The sequence below is a fragment of the Scyliorhinus canicula genome, chromosome 13 (genome assembly GCF_902713615.1).
Source record: "Scyliorhinus canicula chromosome 13, sScyCan1.1, whole genome shotgun sequence".
NCBI lineage: Eukaryota > Metazoa > Chordata > Chondrichthyes > Carcharhiniformes > Scyliorhinidae > Scyliorhinus > Scyliorhinus canicula.
The window spans coordinates 44,514,444-44,541,387 of record NC_052158.1 but is presented as its reverse complement, the minus strand read 5'-3'; the positions used below and the strand labels follow the sequence as shown (position 1 = coordinate 44,541,387).

At 44.9% G+C, this 26,944-nt stretch overlaps 2 protein-coding genes across 2 annotated transcripts in view; both read right to left on the bottom strand.

The window, feature by feature from the left end:
* The window catches only part of LOC119976643 (zinc finger protein 721-like), a 999,221-nt gene that overhangs the window by 811,293 nt on the left and 160,984 nt on the right, over positions 1–26,944 (bottom strand). The gene's annotated exons all lie outside the window — the stretch shown is intronic.
* The window catches only part of LOC119975581 (zinc finger protein 91-like), a 177,204-nt gene continuing 160,984 nt past the window's right edge, over positions 10,725–26,944 (bottom strand). The window contains exon 3 of the mRNA XM_038815369.1: positions 10,725–14,444. Coding sequence (XP_038671297.1) covers positions 12,736–14,444 — 1,709 coding nt within the window. The 3' untranslated portion in view covers positions 10,725–12,735. The remainder of the gene's footprint in view (positions 14,445–26,944) is intronic.

Here is a 26,944-nt window from a genome sequence, read left to right as displayed (position 1 = left end):
AATATATATTTTTTTAAAAAATGATAGTGACATTCTCTCTCTCTCTCTGGGGAATATTGTGATCCACCCCTCGGGTATAACCAGTACCGTAAACAGTTCTTCACCATCCCACTAGCTGGGCGGCACGGTGGCTTAGTGGTTAGCACTGATGCCTCGTGGCGCCGAGGACCCCAGGTTACTGTCCGTGTGGAGTTTGCATATTCTCTCTGTGTCTGTGTGGATCTCACAGTCACAACCCAAAGAGGTGAATTGGTCATGCTAAATTGCCCCTAATTGGAATAAAAAGAATTGTGTAATCTAAATATATTTTTAAAAACATACTACTAGCTTCTCTCTGTGAGCTGCCTCAGAGAGACATGGGCATCAATAAACAACACCTCCTCAGCAACCCAGGCACAAAGACAACACTGACACTTGCAGCTCGAACTGGTTACCACTTTCAATCAAATCACTTTCACGCTGGCATTTTACAGGAGGAAAGCATTCTGTGCACAGTGTCGGAACTTAAACCCTTAGAAACTGAAACTAATACAACAAAAATATTACAAGTTGTCATTCGTGACTTGGTCAGCACTCGTCTCTGAGTCAGAGGGTTCAAGTCACACTGATACACTTCAAAATTATTGTCATTGGCTGTGAAGTGCTCTCAGATATCTTGAATTTGTGAAAATTGATACATAAATGCAAGTCCTTCTTTCTGAGGGAAATTATATGTTTCCTGTGAAGTGGAAATTATGAACCCATTGATGGCAAAAGTATACCAGCCCACAGTGACATTGACCAATATATTGTGTGCAAGACTCTGACTGCAGTCAATAGGAACACGCCATGCTAACAAAACAGGTGGTTTGGGTCAAGGATAGAAGACCATGAATTTATTATGAGTTATAAATTTATACAGAAGATTGATAAACTAGGATATAAACAACACAATATTCAGCTTACATCAAACTTAGAATTAACCAAAATAATAAAGCATTTGAAAATTACTTCACAATCTTTCCCAAAACATGAAATTAATCTTGGCAGAGTGTAAAGTGAACATATCACATTGTTTTTACATTGAGGCATGATGGGCTGGGGGTGCTCAAGTCTGTAGAGACTCACCCCCACTCCCACACCATACTCAGGATAGTAGTCGTCCCAGACAGGAGATACAAAAATTACCCATGGTGTCAAACACCTGTCTGGCTCCCAATTCTGATGGTCAGAAATGACACTGAATGGGTAATTTAATTGAGGTGTCTAAGATGATTAAATGAGTTGATATATCCGATTAGAGAAAATGTATTCCTCTGGTGGAAGAGTCCATAACTAGGGACAGAGCGTTAAAATCAGAGCTCGGCTGTTCAGGGGTGATGTCAGCAAACACTGCTTCACAAAAAGGGGACTGGAAATCTGGAACTCTCCCCACAAAAATCTGTTGAAGTTGGGGTTCAATTTAACAGTTCAAAGCTGGTTGATAGATCAAGGGATGAATCCAGTTTCAACATTCTTAAATTCCTCTTGTTTGCCCTCTACACTCTCATCTCCAACACGATGGTCAGTGTCATCCTCTTAAACCTCCAGCTGAGTTTCCGACCCCATACCCTCTTCATCACAAAGATCGCCGATTTCCATCTCTGTCACGGCGGCCATTTCCAACACCCGTATATTCGCCCATCTGCTGTTGAAAACATCCATGACTGGACCATTCCAATGCTCTCTTGTCCTGCTTCCCATCCTTCACCCTCCAGAAACATCAGGTCAGCTAAAACTCTGCCTTCTCTATCCTAACTCACACACCTATCACCCCTGAGTTCACTGTTCTACACTGGTTCCCAACCTCCAATTTAAAATTCTCCTGCTCAAGTGTAGGTTGCTCCATGCCCTCACCCCCTCCCTATTTCTGTCACCACCAGCCCCATTTTCCTCCGACATCTCTGCCTTCCTCTAATTCTGGCATTTTGCACATTCCCCACTTCCTTCACTTCACCATTGGTGGCTATGTCTTCAGCCATCCAGGCGCATTCCCTCTTTAAACCTCTCTGAATCTTTATCTCTCTTCCTCCTTTAGGACCCTCCTCAATCCCACTTCTTTGATCATATTTTTGGTCAACTCCTAATATCTCCTCCTTTGTCTCAGTGTTTATTTTCTCTGATTATGTTTTGTGATGGGATGGGATAACTTTGGGATGTTTGACTATATTAAAAATTGTAACAATTGGATTGATGGTAGGGGAGTTTGGAGACAGACACTGCTGAGATAGACAGTGCTTTGGAAGGACAGTTCCCCTGTGTGGGCACTGGAAGGTAAACAACACTGACAACTCTCAGTATAAGGGAAGCGGGTGAGCCAGCTCCAAGTCTGTGTGGAGATGTTGGTGTTTGGTGAGAGAGGAGTAGCTGCTGAGGGATTCCTGATACACGTCACACTGGAAGGGTTTTGTCTCCTGTGTGAGTTCACTGATGTTCAACACCAGTGTGAAGGCTTTATTACTCACTCTTATAGGATTTCTCCCCTCTGTGTGTCGATGGACCAGGAGATACCCTGACTGTATGAACGTTTTGACAGACATCTCAAACGTTACTGGCTTCTCACCAATGTGGATCCATTGATGCTGCAGGAGATCAGAGGAATGGGTGAAATCCTTGTTATACACCTTACACCTGAAGAGTTTCTAACCTTGTTGAACCTCTGGTGTTTAAACTTAAATTTGGGTGGTGGAATGATTGGGAAGTTTGCAGATGACAAAAAAATTAGCTGTGTATTTGATAGTGGACAGAATAGTTGAATAATGAGATTAACTGTTTGGTTGAGTGGGCAGAGAAGTAGCAAATGGAAGTCAATCTGGAAAAAGTGTGAGGTTAGGCATTTGAGGAGGCAAACAAAGCAAGAGAACAATCAATAAACGGGATGATATTGAGAGGGTTGGTGGCACCGTGGTTGCCTCACAACGCTAGGGACCTGGGTTTGATTCTGACCCTGGCCGACTCTGTGGAGTTTTTCCCATGTCTGTGTGGATGTCATCCGGGTGCTCTGGTTTCCTCCCACAGTCCAAAGATGTGCAGGGTGGGTGGATTGGCCACGATAAATTACCCCTTCGTGTCTAAAGGATAGGGGGTTACAGGGATAGGGCAGAGAAATGGGCTTGGGTGGGGTGTTTTTTCGGAGGGTTGGTGCAGACGCAATGGATCGAATGGCCTCCTTCTGTACTGGAGGGATTCCATGATTCTATTCGATGAAAAAGGTACCATTGCATGAGGGGAGACTCGGGTTGACTGACTTGGACAATGAGGCTGAATTATGAAGTGACACTCGCTCTTGGAGTCTCTGGAATTGACAGTGTTTGGAGAGTAACTTGGGGAGTGACTCTGCTGGGGACACATTCCATTTCTTGGAGAGTGATTCTAAATTTTAAAGCACGGAAACAGAGCATTCAGCCCATCTACTTTCTATCCATGCTTTTACTCCACATGAGCTTTCTCCCTACCTATTTTGTCTCACCTCTTAGCAGATCCTTCTATTCCTTTCTCCCCCCATTTAATTACATGGCCTCCCATCAAACACATGTTACATTCTAGTGCATTGCAATGATTGAGTCAGTGCACTAAAGAACGTGGGTAGAAAACAACACTAATACTAACGAACTGTAAACATTTAACAACTAGAATACGAGAGCTAAATCAAAACACAACTATTCATGATGACTCCTCACCCAGACTCCTCGAGGTTGCCGTGTCATGTGGTGTAGTTGTACTGCCACCTGCTGGTTGGAGGTCTAACATAATATATAGAATTGTTCACTACAGGGGATGGTTTAGCTCACAAGGCTAAATCGCTGGCTTATAAAGCAGATCAAGCAGGCCAGCAGCACGGTTCGATTCCCGTACCAGCCTCCCAGGACAGGCGCTGGAATGTGGCGACTAGGGGCTTTTCACAGTAACTTAATTGAAGCCTACTCGTGACAATAAGCGATTTTCATTTTCATTTCATTTCTTTATGCATATCATTAAAACATGTGAATGCTGGAAATGTGATAGAGTTTCAGAAAATGCTAGAAATGCTCAGGTCAGGAAACATCTGTGGAGAGAGAGAAGCAACCTCTCTGTAGCCTTTGACATGCCCGACCACACTATCCTCCTCCTGCAACTTTTCTGTGTTGTCCAGTCAGTGGGACTGCTCTACTTGTGGTACATTTTCCTCTTCCGTTGTACGCAGAGAATCTGCTGCAATGATGAATCTTCCCACCGCCATCGCTCTGGTTCCTCCCAAGGGTCAATCTGTGCTTTTCAATTTGATTCAGCCGCTCGGGCTCGCGCTTCCTCACATTCCAACTCCCGAACGCTGGGCGCCAACCGTCGCTGCGCGCGGGAGAACTACAACCCCATCAGGCACAGCGGGCAAGTTCTAAAAAGTATAATATTTTTTATTGCGCGTCAATATTATCCAGGCATGGGCTCCCATGCAGTATGGGTAATGTCAGTCCCACAAGATTCAAAGCTGTCTCCAATATGCATACACCGAACCGGAAAGAGCCATGAGAATACCCTAGTGTCACAATGTGGGAAACCCAGGCAGCAACCGATGGTTTTCCAGAGGAGACTGGATTGTGATGGAAAATCTGAACAAATGGGAAAGGAAACACTGGAAAAGGCAGAACTCCCTGGATGGTGAAATAGGTGGAATATAGGACGTGGCAGGGTGTCAGTTTAATTATTCAAATGATAGTCAGGATGTAAAGTGAGAGGATTAATCTAATTAGCAGCTAAATAATGGGAATGTTTGATAGGCAAATGAATAGTTAAAAATTAGTACGGTTATGTGTGTGTGAATTACCAGAATGGTAATGAAAAACTCGGTGATAGTGTGGCGACGGAGATACTAAAAGAAAACCTGGTGCTCGTCAAAGGATAAGAGAGGAAATAATTGAAACATTGGGCATGTTAAAAATGGGTAAAGTGTATTTATTGTAAAGTCTGTTGTATTTAAAGTTGCTAAGTCACCAGGACCAAATGGGATGTGCATTGTGGACACTGAGGGAAGTGTGGAGTGGAAATCTCAGAGATGGTGGTCATATCTTCCAATCTTCCTTGAATACAGGGATGCCTGAGGACTAGAGAATTGCAACAGCTTTGTCACAAAAAATATGTAAATATAAGCAGTAAATACGGATTGATGAGTTTAAGCTTGGTGATGGGGAAGCTTCTAGACATGATAATCCAGGACAAAATTACAAATCCCTTTGGCAAATGTGGATTTAATTAAGGCAAGCCAACACTTCATTTTCAAGGCAAAAATATCAAATCAATTTTTGCCTTTGTGTGGCATCAAGCAGCCTAAGCTGCCGGTTGGAGTCATGCCACGCACAGAGGAAGATGATTCTGCTGGTTGGAGGTTAGTAATCTCAGTTACAAGTCTGCCCTGAGGGTTGTCTTGCTGCATGAGAATACATCTGGAGTTTGGTGAAACAGGGAGACAGGTGAAAGAGGGAGCAGGTGATCAGTCTCTTTTCACTGTCTGGTGGAAAGTATTGGGGAATACTTCTGCTCTTTAGAATAAAAGGAAGGTCTTAGGGAATTTGGAGCATAAGGGAAAAGAGGGTCTTTAAGTTACTGGTTTTTATTATTTTTTAAATAAATTTAGAGTACCCAATTATTGTCTTTTTCCATATAGGGATAACGTAGCCAATCCACCGAACCTGCACATCTTTTGGGTTGTGGGGGTTTTGGGGGTGAGACCAACGCAGACAGGGGGCAATTTTGGTCTAGTGTGTGCAGTTTTGGTCTCCTTATCTGAGGAAGGATATTCTTGCTCTCGAGGGAGTGTAGTGAAGGTTTACAAGACTGATTCTAGGGATGGCGGGAATGCCATATGAGGAGAGATTGACTAGGTTAGGGTTGTTCTCGCTGGAGTTCAGAAGAATGAGGGGTATCTCATAGAGACGTATAAAATTCTAACAGGAGTGGACTGGGTAGATGCAGGGAAGATGTTACCAATGATAGGTGTGTCCAGAACCAGGGGTCAGTCTGAGGATTCAGGGTAAACCATTTCGGAAAAGAGATGAGGAGACAATTCTTCACCCAAAGAATGGTGAGCCTGTGGAATAACATTACCACAGGAAGGAGCTGATGCTAAAACAGTGAATATATTCAAGAGGCAGCTAGATATAGCACTTGGGGAGAATGGTATCAAAGGCTACGGGGAGAAAGCAGATTATATTGAGTTGGATGATCAGCCATCGTTGTGATGAATGGCGGAGCAGGCTCGAAGGGCCAGGGCCAACTCCTGCTCCTATCTTCTATGTATCTAACACTGCGTTCGCCCTGTTGAAGGCTACCCGCCACCGTGCCAGCTGCACTGAGGTCTTGGTATATACAAATACCACTGCCTTCCCTCCTCACCTCTCGATTCTGCTTCACCCATCTCAGCACCTTCTCCTTCATCTAGTAGCTATGAAAGCAAATTATCACAGCTCTTGGCAGATCATTCGCCTTTGGCTTCTGCTGGAGCGACCAATGAGCCCTATCCAGCTCAAAGAGGGAGGTGTCCTCCTCCTCTCCAAATAACTTAGTTAACATCTCTGCAAAGTACTCTGTCAGCCTCCGGTGCTCTAGCCCCTCAGGCAGTCCCACAATCTGCAGATTTTGTCACCGTGACCTGTTCTCCAGGTCCTCCACTTTGGCTCTCAGCCTCTGTTGCTCTCCTCCACCCTCCATAGTTCCTTTCCCGTCAAGGTGAACTTGTCGCTGTGCTGCGACAATGCCTTCTCCACCCCCTTCAACACCTCTTCCTGCTCCTGCCCCGCCGTCGACGTCTTTCCAAAAGCCTCCTTTATCGGGGCCAGCATATAATCCACCAACTGCTTGAGTGAAGCCATCATCTCCTCTCATGCCGCTCAAAATACTGAGCAAACTGCCACTCAAACTCCACCACTATCACCTCAGCCAACTTATCACCGGAATTGGCGCTGCCCCTAAATTGGAATCCGGCAAGGGATGCTGGGAAAACTGGTCACGTTCAGGGACAGACAGGCTGCAGCTCGCAAATGAACAGAAAGCTGCAGCCCAGACTTTTGCTGAGATTCCAGGAAAAAGGCCATTAAGAGGCCATCCTGGGACAATGGGCTTGAAATGGTGTTGCAGACATGGTGGCGTCTGTTTCCTTATTTGGGAGGGCCTATGTGCCTTGGACACCAACAGACATGGGCGTTAAGGACACGCTCCGTCGTCAAGATGGGGGGCCTTAATTGGACCTAATCGATCAGGGTGATCAAGTCCTGACCGACTGATTGGACATTCACCTGGGACCACCCAAAAGGGCGCGAAACCCATGAGTGATAAAGGATGTTGCACAATCCCACACCCACTCTCGACCACCGCTCCCGACCACAGCATTCTCCAAAGCAATCAACAACGGTGACCCTTCACTGGCCAAAGAGGAAGACCATCCATGCCATCAAAGGAAGGGCCACAGCCAAGGGCAACGATGACCAGCAACTGACTTTCAACACTGCCAGACTACAGACCCCAGATAAGGCCATATCTGCCGGGTGCTTGCCAGTCACTTGAAAGTTAAGTTAAGGTCTTGCGTGTATTAGTTTATAGTTCACCTTGCATGTGTTTGTGTAATTGATTAACAGTAACAATCGTGTGACAGTAAATAAAGTATATTATTATACAAAACTATTTGTGGTCATTTGTTCATCGTATACGGGTTAAAGACACACTGTGGTTCAGGCACAACATGGCCAAAAAACAAAAGCTCTGGCAGGAGCCACTCAACATGTCCACCTACATGTTGCCACCATAAGTCCCGGGGCAGTGGCCTTAAAGAGTGGGAAGCCAGTGTCCAGGACCACCACATGTGTAGGACATGTCTCCAGGTGCAGCTACTCGAAATCAGCGATCAGGATCTGGAGCTGTGACTGGATGAAATCTTTATGGATAACATGTGCAGTAAGGTGGTCACATCTGTAAGAGGTGCATGTCCAATAACCTCTGTCAGTTCAGATTTTATAATGGACAAACTTTCATGGATACAAGCTCAACCAGAAACATGTTTATTAACAAAACACTCCCAATGCCCTAATACAACATCTGTAAAGTAGTTTAATGATGCCACACAACACTTAAAACTACAGTTTGTTAATAAAATCCTCCATTGAAAAACCACAGGAAAAACCCCACATTTCTACCCAAATTTGAACCAGTTCAACTCAAACCCCCTCAGGATTTAGTTGCTACCTTAATCTATCCTTAAAACTCAGCAGCACTATTCCTCGGATCTGGCCGATACTTGGTTGGTCCTTCTGGTGTGAGCTATATCAGACTGATCCTTCCTGACTCTCCTTGGTGACTGCAGTGTCATACAGGGTGATCAAGCCCTGACCAATTGATTGGACATTCACCTGGGACCGCCCAAAAGGGGGCGAAACCCATGAGGGATAAAGGATGTTGCACAATCCCACACCCACTATCTCGACCACCGCTCCCGACCACAGACGCCACAATAAAAAGGTTTTTATTTCAAAACTTTTTTAAAAATATCAAAACATATTTCCTGGAGACCTTCTGTTCGGACGGTCGGTGCTTAGCACCCTTTTAGTCTCTTTAGCCTGGTCCAGACAAATCCATTCATCACAGCGTTGTTTCCATGACCAAAAAATGGAGCTCATTCACGTGAGATGTCAGATTCATAAAGGTTTACAGCATGGAAACAGGCCCTTCGGCCCAACTTGTCCAAGCCGCCCAGTTTTTTACCACTAAACTAGTCCCAATTGCCCGCATTTGGCCCATAGCCCTTTATATCCACCGTATCCATATAACGTCTAAATGCTTTTTGAAAGACAAAATTGTACCTGCCTCTACTACTGCCCCTGGCAGCTCATTCCAGGCACTTACCATCCTGTGTGAAAGAATTGCCCCTCTGGACCCTGTTGTATCTCTCCTCTCTCACCATAAACATATGCCCTCTAGTTTTTGACCACCCTATCTTTGGGAAAAATGTTGACTATCTACTTCATCTGTGCCTCTCATTGTTTTATAGACCTCTACAAGATCACCCCTAAGCCTCCTACAATCCAGGGGGGGAAAAATCCCAGTCTATCCAGTCTCTCTTTATAACTCAACCATCAAGTCCCGGTATCATTTTCCTAAATCTTTTCTGCACTCTTTCTAGTTTAATAATATCCTTTCTATAATAGGATGGCCAGAACTGTACACAATTTTCCAAGTGTGGCCTTACTAATGTCTTGTACAACTTCAACAAGACGTTCCAACTCCTATTTTTTATGTATGTTCTTAGGTATTTTCAGATTGAATCAATTTGAACCCTAATACATAAACATCAAAATGTTCCATGTATGATTTGGTGTGTGATTTATAAGGAATCTTGCAGGTGTTTCCCATGTATCTGCTTCGCACCTTTTTAGTTCTTTTACCCTGGTCCAGGCAAATCCATTCATCACAATGTTGTTTCCACGACCAAAACAATAGAGCACATTCAGGTGAGATGTCATAGAGATTTCCATGCAGTTCTTGGTCGAGATCATTGGATTGGGAGGTGCTGTAGAAGAATAGTTATTTTTCAGCGAACTCTTCTGGTGGGGGAGGGGTGGGGGCGGGGGAGGTTAAAGATCGATCTAGTGCTCTTTGATTAATATTTATTGGAAGATTGAAACGGTCACCAAACTGAGTTTTCTCACAAATCTATGAATTACATGTTTTTAATATATAAACTTAGTGTACCCAATTCATTTTTTCCAATTAAGGGGCAATTTTAGTGTGGCCAACCCACCTAGCCTGAACATCTTTTTGGGTTGTGGGGGCGAAACGCACGCAAACACGGGAGAATGTGCAAACTCCAAACGAACAGTGACCCAGAGCCAGGATCGAACCTGGGACCTCGGCGCCATGAGGCTGCAGGGCTAACCCACTGTGCCGCCGTGCTGCCCGCTATGAATTAAAATTAATTAACTTTTGAGAGTAAGGCACAGAATAGTAATACATAAAACATTGTGATGGTTATATACCAAAAATTCAAATTGATTCCAGCTGAAAATACATAAGAAATAGGAGGAGGAGCAGACCATCTAGCCCAGTGTTCTTCAAACTTTTTATCCGAGGACGCATTTTTCCCAACCGGCCGACCTTCGGGACCCAACCCGGCCGACCTTCGGGATCCACACCGACCGATCTGCGCGACCCACCATTTTCTCTTACCTTGTTTGCTGCTGACAAAAATTGAGGAAATGGTTTTGGGTCCAATTGGCCCTCATACACGCTCCTCCAATGGAACCTGTTGGATAAAGGTGAAGCCTTCCTGTGTCGGAAGTATGGAGTCTCCATCTGTCCAAAGTTCTGAATTTTTTTCCTGTAAAATTTTATCAATTAAAACCCCCCCCCGAACTTGCAAAAAAAAGTTAAATAAATGAAAAAAAATTAATAAAACCCACCCGAACTTGTAAAAAAATGAATAAAATAAATGAAAAAAATGAACTTGTAAAAAAAATAAAATGAATAAAATAAACAAAAAAAAAAAAAAAAATAAATGAATAAAAACCATTACAGAACTTGTAAAACAAAAAGCTGCAACCGTTTAAAAAAATAGCGGCCGCACTGCGATCATCAGCGCGCATGCGCAATGCGGCCGAATTTTTTTTTTTAGCAGTTTTGCGGCCGCTTGCAGCCAGCGTTATGAAAAGCCGGCTGCTGCGCGGGGATTTGCGCGATCGGGAGCGCCGTGGACAATGGCTCTGCGACCCTCCCGACACCTGCCTGCGATCCACCCGCGGGTCGCGCCCCCCAATTTGAAGAACACTGATCTAGCCCCTTGAATCTACTCTGCTAATTCTGTAGAATCATAGCTCATCTGCTCTTGGCCTCACTCCACTTTCTGGAATGTTCCCCCAAACCATTCGCACATTATAGTTCACAAATATGTCTGTCTAGCCTTGAATTTATTCAATGACTCAGCCTCCACAGTTTTCTGGGGTAGAAAATTTAAAATAATAATAATAATAATCTTTTATTGTCACAAGTGTGAAGTTACTGTGAAAAGCCCCGAGTCGCCACATTCCGGCGCCTGTTCGGGTAAGTCGGTACGGGAATTGAACCCTCGCTTCTGGCCTTGTTCTGCATTATAAACAAGCTGTCTAGCCCACTGAGCTAAACCAGCCAAAACACTTATAAGTCACTGAGAGAAGCAATTCCTCGTCTCTGCATTCAATGGGTGACCTATTTTAGGAACTAGCTGCCTCGTCTAGATTCCCCCACAAGATGAAACATTCTCTCAACATCAAGTTTGTCTATTCCTCTCAGATTCTGACTTGTTTCAATAAGATTATCTTATTCTTCCAGGCTCTGAAGAGTCATAATCAACTCAAACGTCCTCATGAGAGAACCCCTTCATCTCTGGCTCCCATGTTGATGTGTATGTGATATAGTCCATTTCTCCTCAGCTGTTGTCCGTGTGGTTTGTTTAAGGTCTGTTATCTGATTAGCTCTGATGGTCTCTCAGTTTCTTTAATTGGATTGTCTGATGGTCGTTGCTTTGTGCCTTTGAAATGATAATATCCCCGCTTTGCACAGAATCGACTTGATCTCGGTGTCAACATGCTTTGTACATTAACCCCTGACAGTACAGCCTGCCTCTGTGTGTTGAGGTTTGGCCTGTTCGTTTGCCGTGTTTATGTCCATGAAGCTTTCTGGGTTTTATATTTACTAAAAGTCCGGTTGGAGGGGATTCCAATCCTACAAATTCCCTTTTATTTACAATTTACTCATAGATAGTCCATGATCACGTGAAAATGATCACGCTTAAACAAAAACCTTTGTTCTTTCCAGTCTGTTCCAATTTTATCTGTCCCAACACACACATTGCACATATCATCTTCAAAATGTTCAGGTCTTCACTTCCAAATGATATCTCTGCAAATGAAGTATCATCCATTGTAATCACTTTGGAGCAGATAGAAGTGGCTTGAGAAAGATGCCATGAAGTGATTTGTGGTCAGACTCTACCATCACTGTCTCTGTCCCAAACAGGTTCTGATTGAAATGCTCACAAGACAATATCCAGGCACTCTTTCTCAATCTTTGCATCGCATTGTTCAGTTTGTGTTAATGCTCTAGGTACAAACACAACTGGTTGTCCTTGCTGCATGAGGGTTGCTCCAAGTCCTGTTTCACTGGCATCTCATTGCAGGGTGACTACATCATTGACATCATAATACCCCAGGTCTGGCATTGTCATCACTCGTTGTTTGATGTGAGTGAAAGCTACTTCTTGCTCTGTATCTCAACATCACTGAACATTCTTTGCAGGGAGTGTGAGTGGAGATTCACATTCTGATGACAGATTGACCAGAACATGGCTAGGTGGTACCTGTGTGGGTTCACTGATGTTCCGGAGGTTCAAAAACTGTGTGAAGGTTTTATTACTGAACTCAGACTAATAGGGTTTCTCTTCCTGTATGTATTCATGGATCAGGAAATACATTGACTGTCTAAAAGTCTTGTCGCACACCTCAAACCTGAACAGTTTCTCACCAGTGAGAATCTGCTGGTGCTTCAGAAAATCTCAAGAATTTGTGAAAACTCTCAGAGGAACATCACATCAGAAAATGTTTACACTGTGATATCTCTGCTGTCCCAAAAGAGTTGAAAACATAATCGAAGCATTATCACAAACCTCACATTTAAACTGTTGTTCCCCTGTGTGGATCCTCAGATGGAACAGGAAGGTCGATGGCCTTAAAGTGTTTTTCTGCCCATCTTGCATGTGAATGTTTTCTCCCCGTGAAAGTTTTGGTGTACATGGAGACTTGATGCAGAGAATGATTTATCACACACCTCATACATGAATAGTTTCTCCCTCATGTGAATGCCTTGGTGTCTGTGGAGGGTTGATGAAGTTGTGAATGATTTGTCACACACTTCACACTTGAACGGTTTTTCTCCTGTGTGAATGCGTTGGTGTAACAGGAGGTCAGACGACGATGAGAATGATTTGTCACACACCTCACACTTGAACGGTTTCTGCCCTGTGTGAATATTCTGGTGCCTGTAGAGGTTTGATGACTGAGAGAATGATTTTTCACACACCTCACACTTGAATGGTCTCTCCCCAGTGTGAATGTGTTGGTGTGCTCGGAGGTTCCCTGATTCAGAGAATGATTTGTCACACACCTCGCATTTAAATGGTTTCTCCCCTGTGTGGATGCGTTGATGCACGAGGAGACTTGATGACAGCATGAATGATTTGTCACATACCTCACAAATGAATGGTTTCTCCCCTGTGTGAATGCGTTGATGCACGAGGAGGCTCGATGATAGCATGAACGATTTACCACACATATCACACATGAATGGTTTCTCCCCTGTGTGAATCCGTTGGTGTGTGCGGAGGTTCGATGAATCTGTGAACGATTTCTTGCACACCTCGCATGTGAATGGTCTTTCCCCGGTGTGAATGCGTTGGTGTTTGTGGAGAGTCGACGACTCTGAGAATGATTTGTCACAGGTTTTGCATGTGAACGGTTTTTCCCCTGTGTGAACGCGTTGGTGTTTGCGGAGAGTTGATAAATCTGAGAATGATTTGTCACATGTTTCACAAGCAAATGGTCTCTCCCCTGTGTGAATACGTTGGTGAATATGGAGACTTGATGACAACAAAAAGGATTTGTCACACATCTGGCATGTGAATGGTTTTACCCCTGTGTGAATGCGTTCGTGTTTGCGGAGGTTCGATGAAGTTGTAAACGATTTGTCACATACCTCGCACGCGAATGCTTTTTCCCCTGTGTGAACAGGCTGGTGTTTGTGGAGACTTGATAAATATGAGAATGATTTGTCACACACCTTGCATGTGAATGGTTTCTCCCCTGTGTGAATGCGTTGATGCAGGTGGAGAGTTGATGCCAACAAGAAAGATTTGCTGCACACTTGACATGTGAATGTTTTTACCCCCGTGTGAGTGCGTTGGTGTGTGCGGAAGTTTGATGGATTTGTAAATGATTTGTTGCACACCTCACAAGTGAATGGTTTTTCCCCTGTGTGAGTGCGTTGGTGCGTGCGAAGGTTCGATGACTGTGAGAATGATTTGTTACACACGTCACATGTGAATGGTTTCTTCCCCGTATGAATGCGTTGGTGTTTGCGGAGGTTCGATAAATTTGTGAATGATTTGTTGCACAGCTCACATGTAAATGGTTTTTCCCCTGTGTGAACGGGCTGGTGATTCACCAGGCCTGATGACTGTGCAAAACCCTTGTTACACACCTCACATTTGAATGGCTTCTCCCCAGTGTGGCTGCGTTGGTGAATCATAAGCTTTCTTTGGTGTGTGAAGGCTCGGTCACAGACCTCACACTTGAATTGTTTCCTTTCCATGAAGCTAGTGTTAATGGTTGTACAACAGATGCACGTTTTAGTGTTCAGAGATCTTATGAGCCTGTGCAGCCCTCCTCACACTTGAACAGTCTGTCATCTGTTGGAATAAGTCAATGGTTCGTGAAACTTGTTGAATGATTGATGCTCTCACCACACTTGAAGCTCACTCACACTTCTTCTCAGCCTCACCCTAACCAATCACCCACAGCTGAACCTTCGGAAAGGTTGGTTCTGATGGAAGGTTCCACACCACTGACCAGTTTCAGATCTGATGATATGCCAAAGCTTCCCTGACCCGACCGATTTCCAGATGATGGTTTCACTGCCCAACCTTCTCTGTGTTGAGCAATGCTGAGAAGGGACTGGATGTCTTCCCACAGTTGCTCCTTGAGTGACGATCAGGATCTATCTGCAGTATCTATCCTCTCTGTATTCTATGATGCAGTACGAGGCAATCCTTCTGTAAAACAGGAAAGGAAACGATTTCCAGTTTTTAAAATTTATAATTTGATAGGATGTGGGTCTCGCTGGCTAGGCTAACAATGACAATAGGGGACAAAGAAATGGCTGTGCAACTGAAGACATACTTTGGTTCTGTCTTCACAAATGAGGACACAAATCAGATACCAGAAATGTCGGGGGATGCAGGGTTTAGTGAAAGGAAGGAACAGAAGGAGATCAATATTAGTAGAGAAATGGTGTTGGGGAAATTGATGTGATTGAAGGCTGACAAATCCCCAGCCCCTGATAATCTACACCCCAGAGTACTTAAGGAAGTGGCTCTAGAAATAGTGGATGCATTGGTGGTCATCTTCCAGGATTCTATAGACTCTGGTACAGTTCCTGTAGACTGGAGGATAGCTAATGTAATCCAACTATTTAAAAAGGTAGGTAGAGAGAAAACGGAATTAAAGACTAGTAAGCCTGATGTTGGTAGTGGGGAGAATTCTCGAATCAAAGATTTTATAGCAGAGAACATAGAAAACGGTGGTAGGATCGGACAGTGTCAGCATGGATTTACGAAAGGGAAATCATGTTTGTCAAATCTACTGGAATTCTTTGAGGGTGTAACTGATAGAGTTGATGAAAGGGAGCCAGTGGATGTGGTTTAATTGGACTTTATTAAGGCTTTTGAAAAAGTCCCACATAAGAGATTAGCGTGTAAAATTAAAGCGCATGGGATTAGGGGAAGATTAGGGAAAATGGATAGAAAACTGGTTGGCAGACAGGAAACAAAGAGTTGGAATTAAGTGGTTGTTTTCCAAATTGGCCGGCAGTGACGAGTGGGGTGCTGCAGGGATCAGTGCTATGACTCCAGCTATTCACAATATATATTAATGATTTAGATGAGGTAACAAAATGCAATATCTCCAAATTTGCAGATGACGCAAAGTTGGGTGGGAGGGTGAGCTGTGAGGAGGATGCAGAGATCCTTCAGTGTTATTTGGACAAGTTGAGTAAGTGGGCAAATCAATGGCAGATGCAGTATAATTTGGATAAATGCGAGGTTATCCACCTTGGTAGCAAAAATGGGAAGGCAAACTATTATCTGAATGGCCATAAAATAGTAAAATAGGAGAGGGGAATGTGCAACAATACCTCCTCATACACCAGTTGCTGAAGGTAAGCATGCAGGTACAGCAGGCGGAAAGAAGGCAAATGGTATGCTGGCCTTCATTACGAGAGAATTCGAATACAGAAGCAGGGATGTCTTTATGCAATTAGACAGGCCTTGGTGAGGCCACATCTGGAATATTGTGTGCAGTTTTGGTCTCCTTATCTGAGGAAGGATTCTCTTGCAATAGTGAGGGAGCAGTGAAGGTCTACCAGACTGATTCCTGGGATGGCAGGATGGACATTTGGGAAGTGATTGAGTCGGTTAGGACTGCATTCGCTGGAGTTCAGAAGAATGGCAGCACGGTAGCATGGTGGTTAGCATAAATGCTTCACAGCTCCAGGGTCCCAGGTTCGATTCCCGGCTGGGTCACTGTCTGTGTGGAGTCTGCACGTCCTCCCCCTGTGTGCGTGGGTTTCCTCCGGGTGCTCCGGTTTCCTCCCACAGTCCAAAGATGTGCGGGTTAGGTGGATTGGCCATGCTAAATTGCCCGTAGTGTCCAGAAAAGTAAGGTGGGGGGGGGGGTGGTGTTGTTGGGTTACGGGTATAGGCTGGGTACGTGGGTTTGAGTGGGGTGATCATTGCTCGGCACAACATCGAGGGCTGAAGGGCCTGTTCTGTGCTGTACTGTTCTATGTTCTATGTTCTAATGATGGGAATCTCATAGAAACCTAAAAATTTCTAACAGGATTAGACAGGGTAGATGCAAGGAGGATGTTACCGATGGTGGGGATGTCCAGAATCAGGGGTCACAGTCAGAGGGTAGACCATTTAGGTGAGAGATGAGGAGAAATGTCTTCTCTCAGAGAGTGGTGAGCCATTAGAATGTATTACCACAGGAAGTGGTTGAGGCCAAAACATGTTTTCAAGAAGCAGTTAGAAAAAGCACTTGGGGCGTTATGGATCGAATGATATCGGGAGAAGGCGGGATTAGGCTATTGGGTTTGATGATCAGCCATGATCATAATGAAAGGTGGAGCTGCCGCGAAGTGCCAAATGGCCTCCTCCTGCTCCTATTTCCTATGTTTCATTATCTTAAGGAGATGGCGATGAGCCACTTTCTTGAACCACTGAACTCCATGGGGTACAGGTACATCCACAATGATGTTAGGGAGGGAGTTGACACAATAACAGTAAAGAAACATAGATATTGTTCCAAGTCAGGATGGTGTGAGGCTTGGAGGGGAATTTGTAGGTGGGTCTGTTACCATGCATTCAATGCCCTTGTCCTTCCAGGTGGTAGAGGTCGTGGGTTTGAAAGAAACTGTTGAATGAAACTTGGTGAGTTGCTGTAGTGCATCCTGTAGATTGTGCACAATGCTATCACTGTACACTGTTGGTGAAGGGAATAGTGAATGTTGAAGGTAGAAGCAGTTCCAATCAAGCGGGCTTTGTCTTGGATGGTGTTGGGCTTCATGACTGTTGTGGAGCTGCACTCATTCATGTACATAGAGAATATTCCATCACATTCCTGTCAGGCAAGTAGTAGATAGCTTTCGGGAGTTGGATGTGAGTTACTCACTGCAGAATTCCCAGTCTCTGACCAGTTCTTGGAGCTACCGTATTTATTTTGCTCGTCCAGTTCAGTTTCTCGTCAGTGGTAACTCCCAGGATGTTGATGGTAGGAATTCTGCAATCCGACAACCAATGGATCAGATCTAAGCTCTGCAGTTCTGCCACATCTAGTTGTCAATGGTGGTTGGTAATTAAACAACAATCAGCCAAATGTCTCTATCCCCAATGATGGAGGAGATTAACACATCAGTGCAGAAGAAGCATTCACAACAATCTTCACCCAGGAAGGCCAAGAAGATGATCCAATTTTGCCTCCTCCTGAGGTCTCCAGCATCACAGATGCCAGTTCTTCAGCCAATTGTATTACCAAGAAACAGTTGAAGACAACTGGATACAGCAATATGGGCCCTGACAACATTCTGGCAAAAGTGGTGGAAACCTCAGCTCCAAAACTCAGTGGCTGGATCTGTTTGAAATCCATGCAATTTAACACAGTGGTAGTGCCACACAACATGATGGAGAACATCCTCAAGGTGAAAACAGGACTTTGTCTTCACAAGGACTGTGTGGTAGTTACTGCCAATACTGACTTGGACAATATATTAGTGACAGGTAGATTGGTGAGAATGTGGTTGTGGAGCCTTTCCCTCTTGTTGCTTCCCTCCTCACCTGCCCCAGACCCAGTAGCTATGTCCTTAGGGACTCACTCAGTCGGTCAGTATTGGTGCTACTGAGTCCCCTGTCAGTGATGGAGAATGAGGCCTTCACCCAAAGTCCATTCTGTGTCTTGGACATCAACCAATTGGTCAACTGGTATTCAACATGGAGGAAGCACTGATTGATCAGCTGAGGAATGGGGTGTGGGAGGGGAGGGGAAGCTTGTGGGGGAGGGGAGAGGAAGGTTGTGACCAGCAGGAGGATTCCTTGCCCATGTTTAACCTGATAAGACCATAGGAGCAGAATTAGGCCATTTGGCCCATCGAGTCTGCTCCGCCATTCAATCAGGGCTGATATTTTCTCATCACCATTCTCCTGCATTTTCCCCATAACCCCTGATCCCTTTATGAAGCAAGAACCTATCTAACTGTTTTAAAGACACTCAAGTGATTTGGCCTCCACAGCCTTCTGCGGCAAAGAGTTCCACAGATTCACCATCCTCTGGTGGACATAATTCCTCCTCATCCCAGTTTTAAAGGATCTTCCTTCAGTCTGAGGCTGTGCCCTCTGGTCCTAGTTTTTCCTACTGGTGGAAACATTCTCTCCACGTCCACTGTATCCAAGCCTCGCAGTATCCTGTAAGTTTCAATAAGATCCCCCTCATCCTCTGAACTCCAATGAGTACAGACCTAGTGTCCTCAACCGTTCCTCGTACGCCAAGATCTTCATTCCAGGCATCATTCTTGTGAACCTCGTCTGGAACATGAAACTTCATAGGTTCTGAGTCAATGTTGTACACTCCCAGCATAACTCACTCTGACTGTATTCTACTGTGCCTGCGACCTCTGGTGGGTCTGTCCTGCTGGCGGGGTGGGGCATTCCCAGTCAGGGTGATGGTGGTGTCTGGGGTTTTATTCAGTGAATGTGATTGTGGGGCAGTAGCTTGATTAGTCTGTGGGATAGCTCTCCCAATTTTGGCACAAGCCCCCAAGGAGGACTCTGCAGGGTCGACAGGGCTGGGTTTACCATTGTCATTTCTAGTGCCGAGGTTGATGCCTAGACTGATTTCATTGCGCTGTGAATAGTCATTAATGCAATTGAGTGGATTGCTGAATTAATTTCAGAGTGTATTTAAAAGTCAACCACATTACTGTGGGTCTGCATTCACATGGAGACCAGATCAGGTAAGGACGACAGATTTCCTTCTCCAAAGGACGTTAATGAACCAGACAGGTTTTTATGACAATTGACAATGATTGCATGGCCATTATTAGTGAGACTAGCTTTTAAATCCAGATTATAAATTGAATGTAAATTCCACCACCTGCTGTGAGGTGATCTGAATCCAAGTCCCCAGAGCATCAGCTCGAGTACCTGGTACTATTGGTCCAGTGAATGTGCCACTGCCACCTCCCAGTTAGAGACAGTTCCACAATAAGTGCCAGGCTGCCATTCCGCTGTGTCAGACATCAGATACAAGTATATTCTTTATCCTCACTTGACTGTCAAACACACCGTTCCCAGCAGGGATACTGGATAGTGACCAGGAGCACACAATGTGGTTACTTTTCTTTCCTCCACCCAGACCCCCATCTTCCCAGGCACTATGAGGGAAATGGAAAAGACAGCTGGGCGAGTGTAAAACAGGCTATCAATTCTCTATGAGCTCGAGTTGTGCCAGCGAAGTCCAGTGAGCATGTGTTTAACATAAAAACGCCCAGCAGAGATGTTAATTCAATGGAGATTTTGAAATTTCGCCTCTTGTTTTCACAAATTATTTGAAGAAAATACACTGGGCAGGAAGTGCTGGAAGCTAAAGAAAACGTTGCTTCAGTGGAGCTGATTGAAGGGTTCTGGTTTATCCTGGGAAATTAGATACACTGCACTCACTCAGACTGCACATCTCAAATTCAGCTCTCACACACAGCACTGGGCAAAACTATCAAATCCAAGCCCAGGCTTCTGGAAAAGGCCAAGACCTTCAGGTAAAATCTTTGAAGGCATTTAAAGATATTTCAATAAATGTGTCTCTGCCCCTCCCAGATAATTACACCTCACCTTCTCATATTCAGCAATGACCCAGCAACAAAACTCAGCCTGTAAATCAGAAGGGAAATGCTTCCAATAAACACCCTCAACATCCAGCACAAAGCTCCAGTCAAACAGTCCATTGAGCAGAAAGTACTGCAAAAGCAGGTCTGTTAGCTGGATCTTCTCACACAGCATAAGGGGCATTTCCACAGCTGATTGCCCACAGGATAGTCAGACTGCCTGAACATTAGTGTGGATATTGTGCAATGTAATGATTGTAAATTCTGCTCCTTCACTCACCATCTCCTGACTTGGTTTTGAGTCCCTACAGGAAGTGAAGCAGCTGTGGTAGAGGAAGAGGAGAGAATGGGCAGAGTGGGTGGGCTCTCTGATTGACGTCTCTCACAGACAATCCAAATATTTCTGCAGTAACAGGAGTTTCCTGAAGTTTGGGAAACTGACGGGGAAACGGAGGCGACTTTGAGCAGCAGATCAGGTGGGGATTTAAACTTGTCATTGTCCCATCTGAATAAAACCTCATTTATTGCAGCTGCTGTCTCAGTTCCACTTGGTAAACAGTTGACAGAGATTTCTAGTGTGACAAATAATTCTTGCAGTTATAAAACCTCCATACACAACAGCTCATTCAAACAGAGGAACAACCATTCACGGGCAAAGTGTGCAACAAATCATTCTCACAAATGATCAACCTTCGGGTACTTCAAAGCATGCACACACAGGTAAAACCGTATGTTGTGTTATGTACTCTGGGATAACACAGGCTGCAACTTGATGCAGCTTTGACCAAAAGATACTCCAGACTTTGAAGTAAGTTCAATATGATTTATTGAACCATGAACACAGTTCTCTATGAGTTGGACTCTCCTGCTACTCTTGCTATAGTACCTCAGTCAACTGGGGCTGTTTAGCTCACAGGGCTAATCGCTGGCTTTGAAAGCAGACCAAGGCAAGCCAGCAGCATGGTTCGATTCCCGTAACAGCCTCCCCGAACAGGCGACGGAATGTGGCGACTAGGGGCTTTTCACAGTAACTTCATTTGAAGCCTACTCGTGACAATAAGCAATTTTCATTTCATTTCATTTCAGTCTAACTAACCTGTCTGCTCTAAGCCACGTGGTGGGTATGATGCTTCTGATCTACCCCTGTCCTATTGTCTAAGTGCCGCCTGTGGAAAGAGACAGAGCATGTGTGCCCTGTCTTTATATATGGGTTATAAAATGCCCCCTTGTGGCAGTGTCACCTCTGGGTGTCGTGACTGCCCATTGGTCATGTCCTATTCTATGTGTTCATTAGCTGTATGTCTGCATGTCATGACGTCTCTGGTACTCCCTCTAGTGTTTACTTAGTCATAGTGTATTTACATTAACCCCTTGTGTATTTACAGTGATGCATATCACCACATTCCCCCCTTTTATCGCGTTACATATTTTCTGTATAGTGTTAAAGAAAAATTGAACAAAAACAGGTAAATAAGCGATGACATGTACAAGTTATGATAACTGATGATGATACAAGATCAAAGAATAGTTATGATGACATTGAGGATTATACTGTAGCCACCGAAGTTGGCCACTTCCCGACCCAAAATGGCGATTTACAAAGCACGCAGGGAAAATTGGACACTTTAAGAAAGGCAAGCAGGCTGCTGAATCTCCCTGTGTATTCTGTCTGCAAAAAAAGCAGACAGCACCGAAACCAGCAGTTTGCATATTAATGAAGCGATCCCCGGGAACAATGGTTACAACGATTAGCTACATTTGGGACATTCTATAGCAGGTCAGACTTCTCGGCGCCAATGGGAGTCTGAAACAAGCAAGGAAGAACCGCCCCGCGATCGAGGGACAGCCTCAGTATTGGGGGGATTCATACCAATCGATTGGTATGAGATTCAATCGATTGACAGTAAGCTCGGGGTCTGCCCAAAAGGGCGCAAAGCCCCTGGGACCTATGAAAGTCAGGTCCCAAGTCCAGTTCGCTCTCTTAGCCGGCCCTCCCAGCGGAACACCTTTGCAGCAGCTCTCTAAGAACTTGACCGTGAGAAGGAGAGGCCTGGCCAACAGCTACACCGACCAGTAAGTGTCCAACCAATGCTCGCTACGAAAATAGACACTCCTGACCCCTTAGCCCGTACCAACTGGGAAGCCTGCAGTCTCAGGACAGAACAAGAGACCATTGTTCCCTGATCCAGTGGGTTCCCTTATCGAAGATAAGTATTGGCTTATAGTGGTAGGAATAGTTTAGTCCGCTAGTATTAGTTGCATGAGTATCGATTTACTGTGTAAATAATAAACGTGTTTGATTGAACCTTACTAACTGGTGTATTGAGTCATTGATCTGAACTTCGTGGCGGTATCATAAGGATACCTGGCGACTCTAGAGCTAAGTAATAAAACAGAGCCAATTGAGTGTAAAGCGCACTCACCAGAACGAGCAACAATACAATACCAAATAATAGTTATGATGACGTTGAGGATTATACAAATAATAGTTATAAGTCCAAAGTTCATGAATTTACATGGTCGAGTGGCTTTCTTGTGCTGTTATGGAAGTGTCGATGTTGATGTTGCCATTCCCTTGTGAACGGCGTCAATGTCCTGGTGTTTATGTAACCAAGAAGTCATCAGGAGGTGTTCAAATGGCCAAATCACTTCATTGTCTGAGGTGGACTCTTTTTTTTAATGCTTGTGGTAGCAATTCTTGGTGACATCTTTCCTGAAAGCTGGTTTGCTTGTCCGTAGTGTAGCAAACGTGAATTGGTAAGCTGCGTTGACATGCCGTGGTATGTTTGCACTCTCGCCATTGTTCTGAGCTGAACAGTAACATTGTCCTTCATGGGCAGAGTTGTACCAATTGTTGTTCTATTGTTGTTGTCATTCTTGTTATTGTCGTGCTTGTTGTTGTGTTTTTCGCACTCAATGACCACACCGAGTGGAGAATTTGAGTCCTTCACAAAGTTACTTGTGTCAGTGCCCTTTGTGGCATCTGCTGTTTCATTGAGCGTGATGTCTCTGATTCCTCGGCACTCCCTGTCTGGAGTCATGTCCGGTTCACTTGAATCATATTTGGCTTGTCGATGCTCCCTGTCTGGAGCCCTTTCTGGTTCACCTGAATCACCTTTGGTTTCTTGATGCTCCCCGTCTGGAGTCATTTCAGGTTCTCGTGGAGAGACTCGAGTAGATGAGGTTTAAATTAACGTAGTGTACTGGAGTCACTAGTAGCGTCACTTTGATTGTCGAGTGCCTCTGTACATACCAGCTGAGATCTGTCAGTCTCGCTGAGATGTCGCATATCCTGTATGGGAATTGTGAAGCCTTTGTCACTTGTCGCACGTACAGTGCATAGACCTTCAGTGTCTTCTTGTCGGTTAGATAAGCAGTGTAGACGTCAGAGTCTTCTGGTGGCTCAAATAATCTGGGTAGACTTTCATAGTCTTTTTGTTGTTCACATGAGCGTGGTAGATTGTCATAGTCGTCTTGTTGTGCACTTGAGCGTGGCAGACTTGCATCATCCGCTGCTGGGTGCTCAGATAAGGTTCCTAGTCCTACATGGTTTTGTTCATGCAAGGACTGCGCTCTGGAGTCTTGCCTTGCTTCCATCGTGAAACCTGCCAACGAGCCCACTGTGGAGGCTTGTATCGCTCTCTGTGTGGAGTTGTGCAGTGGTCTTGCTGTGGAGTCGATCGTGCGCTCTCAATGGAGTCGTGCAGTGGTCTCGCTGTGGAGCCTGTCACACTTTCTGTGCGGAGTCAGGGACTCTTTTTGGTGCGTGGACCACTCCCTTGGCGTCAGGCCGCTCTCTGTGGGCTTGTATCGCTTTCCGTCTCTTGGCGTCAGGCCACAGCAGAATCCTGTACTCATGGGTTGGAGTGTCGTCTATGCTGGGCTGAGGATCCTCAAATGCAAAGAACTCATCCATGACTGTACCGGATGCTTCAATGTACAACACATCTCGTTGTGGTTAGGATTTGGTACTGAGGTCGCTACATCCAATGATGAAATCATTGTCTGAGTCATACTCTTCAAGGACTAAATCATCTCTTAGGGCAGTGCTAACCGCTTGTTGCAGAGTTCTGCAGAGGTTACTTTCAGCTACTGGTCGAAGTCCAAGCATTGTACTGTTGTTCCAGGTGAAAGAATTGCGTTTTCTGGCTTTAAATTTTTTCTCTCTATTTTCGGACATTTCTCCTTTAAGTGGACGTGATCCGGGGCCTCTGACGTCATGACGCTTGTGATGTAGAGTGTAGGAATGGATTGCGCATGTGCAGATCGCATTTCATTCACCGTGCGCTCTTCTCGCAACTGCGCGTACGCGGCTTCTTGCGCATGCGCAAAATACTGTTTCACCGGTTCGTGTCTTCTCGGGAACTGCGCATGAGTGGCTCCTTGGGCAAGATGGCTACCAATCAAAATTGCCGTTTGCTTCTGTTGCAAGCCTACCTTTGCCTTGTGGTGAGTATAGGGGCCAGTTTTACTGATTTCTGTTGTGTTCATCTCGCAGTAGTTTTCAAACTTGCCCAGGACTGTCTGGAAGTCTCTCTTGTCCTACCCTTTGGAGTACTTGAAGGAATTGAAGATTTCTGTTGCACTTTCACCCGCAATGGTGAGTAGAAGATCTATCTTCTCAGCATCGGCCACGCCATCTAGGTCGGATGCTACCATGTAAATCACAAATTTCTGCTTGAATGCACGCCAGTTGGCACTGAGATTGCCGTGGTACCTGAGCTGCTGAGGAACCGGAATCTCGATCATCTTGCCTGGGTGATGTTGCTGGGAGTTACGGATCTTGCTGAGTTGAACTATATAGATTCAACAGGCACTACTGGCACCATGTAGTGTTATGTACTCTGGGATAACACAGGCTGCAACTTGATGCAGCTTTGACCAAAAGATACTTCAGACTTTGAAGTATGTTCAATATGATTTATTGAACCATAAGCACAGTTCTCTATGAGTTCGATTCTCCTGCTAATCTTGCTATAGTAACTCAGTCTAACCAGTCTACTCTAAGCCACGTGGTGGGTGTGATGCTTCTGATCTGCCCCTATCCTATTGTCTCAGTGTCGCCTGTGGAAAGAGACAGAGCATGTGTGTCCTGTCCTTATATATGGATTGTGTAATGCCCCCTTGTGGTAGGGTCACCTCTGGGTGTCTTGACTGCCCATTGGTCGTGTCCTATTCTATATGTTCATTAGCTGGATGTCTGCATGTCATGGTATCTCTGGTGCGCCCTCAAGTGTTTACTTAGTTGTATTAACCCCTTGTGTGTTTGCAGTGATGCATATCACCATACCGTACACATGCAAGGTTTGTGACAAAACCTTCACACAGTTATCGAGCCTCACAAAACATCAGACATCCACATGGAAGAAACGTTTCAAGTATGAGGTTTGTGACACCTACGAGGCTGCTGATACACCACACAATTCACACAACACAAATCATTCAAGCGTGTAATAAGGGCTTTACATGATCATCGGAACTGGTGAGACACCAACAAATCCATCCAGAGTAGAAGCTGTTCATGTGTAAGGTCTGTGAGAAGATTTTGACAAAATTATTGAGCCTCCTACAACATCAGACAATCCACATATCAGAGTAACATTTCAGATTTGAGGTTTGCAGTAAAGCTTCTGTTCATCTTCGAACCTCCTGGGAAATCACAGAATTCACACGGGGGGGAAACAATTCTGCACAATGGTTTTAGAAGGCTTTACCTAATCGTAGATTTCCTGAAGCACCAGCAGATCTACACTGGTGACAAACTATTCAGGTGTGAGTTATGTGACAAGCATTTCACACAGGGGAGAACCGCTATTGGTGAGTTTTGTAATAAAACCTTCACACAGTTGTCAGATCTCCTGGAACCACACAGGAATCAAACCCTTCCGGAGAGACGTGTGTCAGAATTGTTTCACCTACTCCTCTCTTGCTCAATTCCAACGTCTCCACACTGATTTGGATCCGGCTCACCTGCTTCCCTGACACTGAGAGTTGTCTGTGTTGTTTACCTTCCAGTGTTCACACAGGGGAGCTGTCCTTCCAAAGCACCATCTGTCTCAGCTGTGTCTGTCTCCAACCTCTCCCAGCATCAGCCCAATTGTTTCAAGAAGGTCAATTTCATCAGTGACCAGATTGCTAAAAATCACCAAGTGAAGACATCTATGTGTAAGAGATCAGTAGAAGCTTTTGTATAAACTCAGTATCCTTTCAATGCAGCATCAGTGTCATGAAATAGAGGCAGTATTAAGAAACTAAGGGGAATTTTTGCATGGCCAATTCACCTAATCTGCACATCTTTGGACTTTGGGAGTGATGGAACCATCAATTCACCAGACACGTGTTTCCGATGTGAATATAGGCTTTAATCAACATACTTCAGAGCCAGCCTGTTACCTGTCGATGAACTTGGAGTGACCCAGGCTAACTCTGGACACGGGTACTTATACAGCTGCACTAGGGGGCGGAATCAAGGGTGGAACCCAGTACAAGTTCCTAGGTGCTCCCAGCGCTACTCCCCCTAGTGGTAGGACAGCGCTACTGCGCTTACAACAACAGTGTGAATTAACGTATATATTAACATATATTACATTCACCACATTCACCCCCTTCAAAAAAATCAAGTCCGGCTGGGGTGGTGGTCTAGTCTATAAAGTTAGTCTGTCCGGCGGTCGAATTGTCCGCTGAGATCTGCGGAGCACCGGGGTTGCAGCCTCTTGCGGTGGCAGGATGGGTG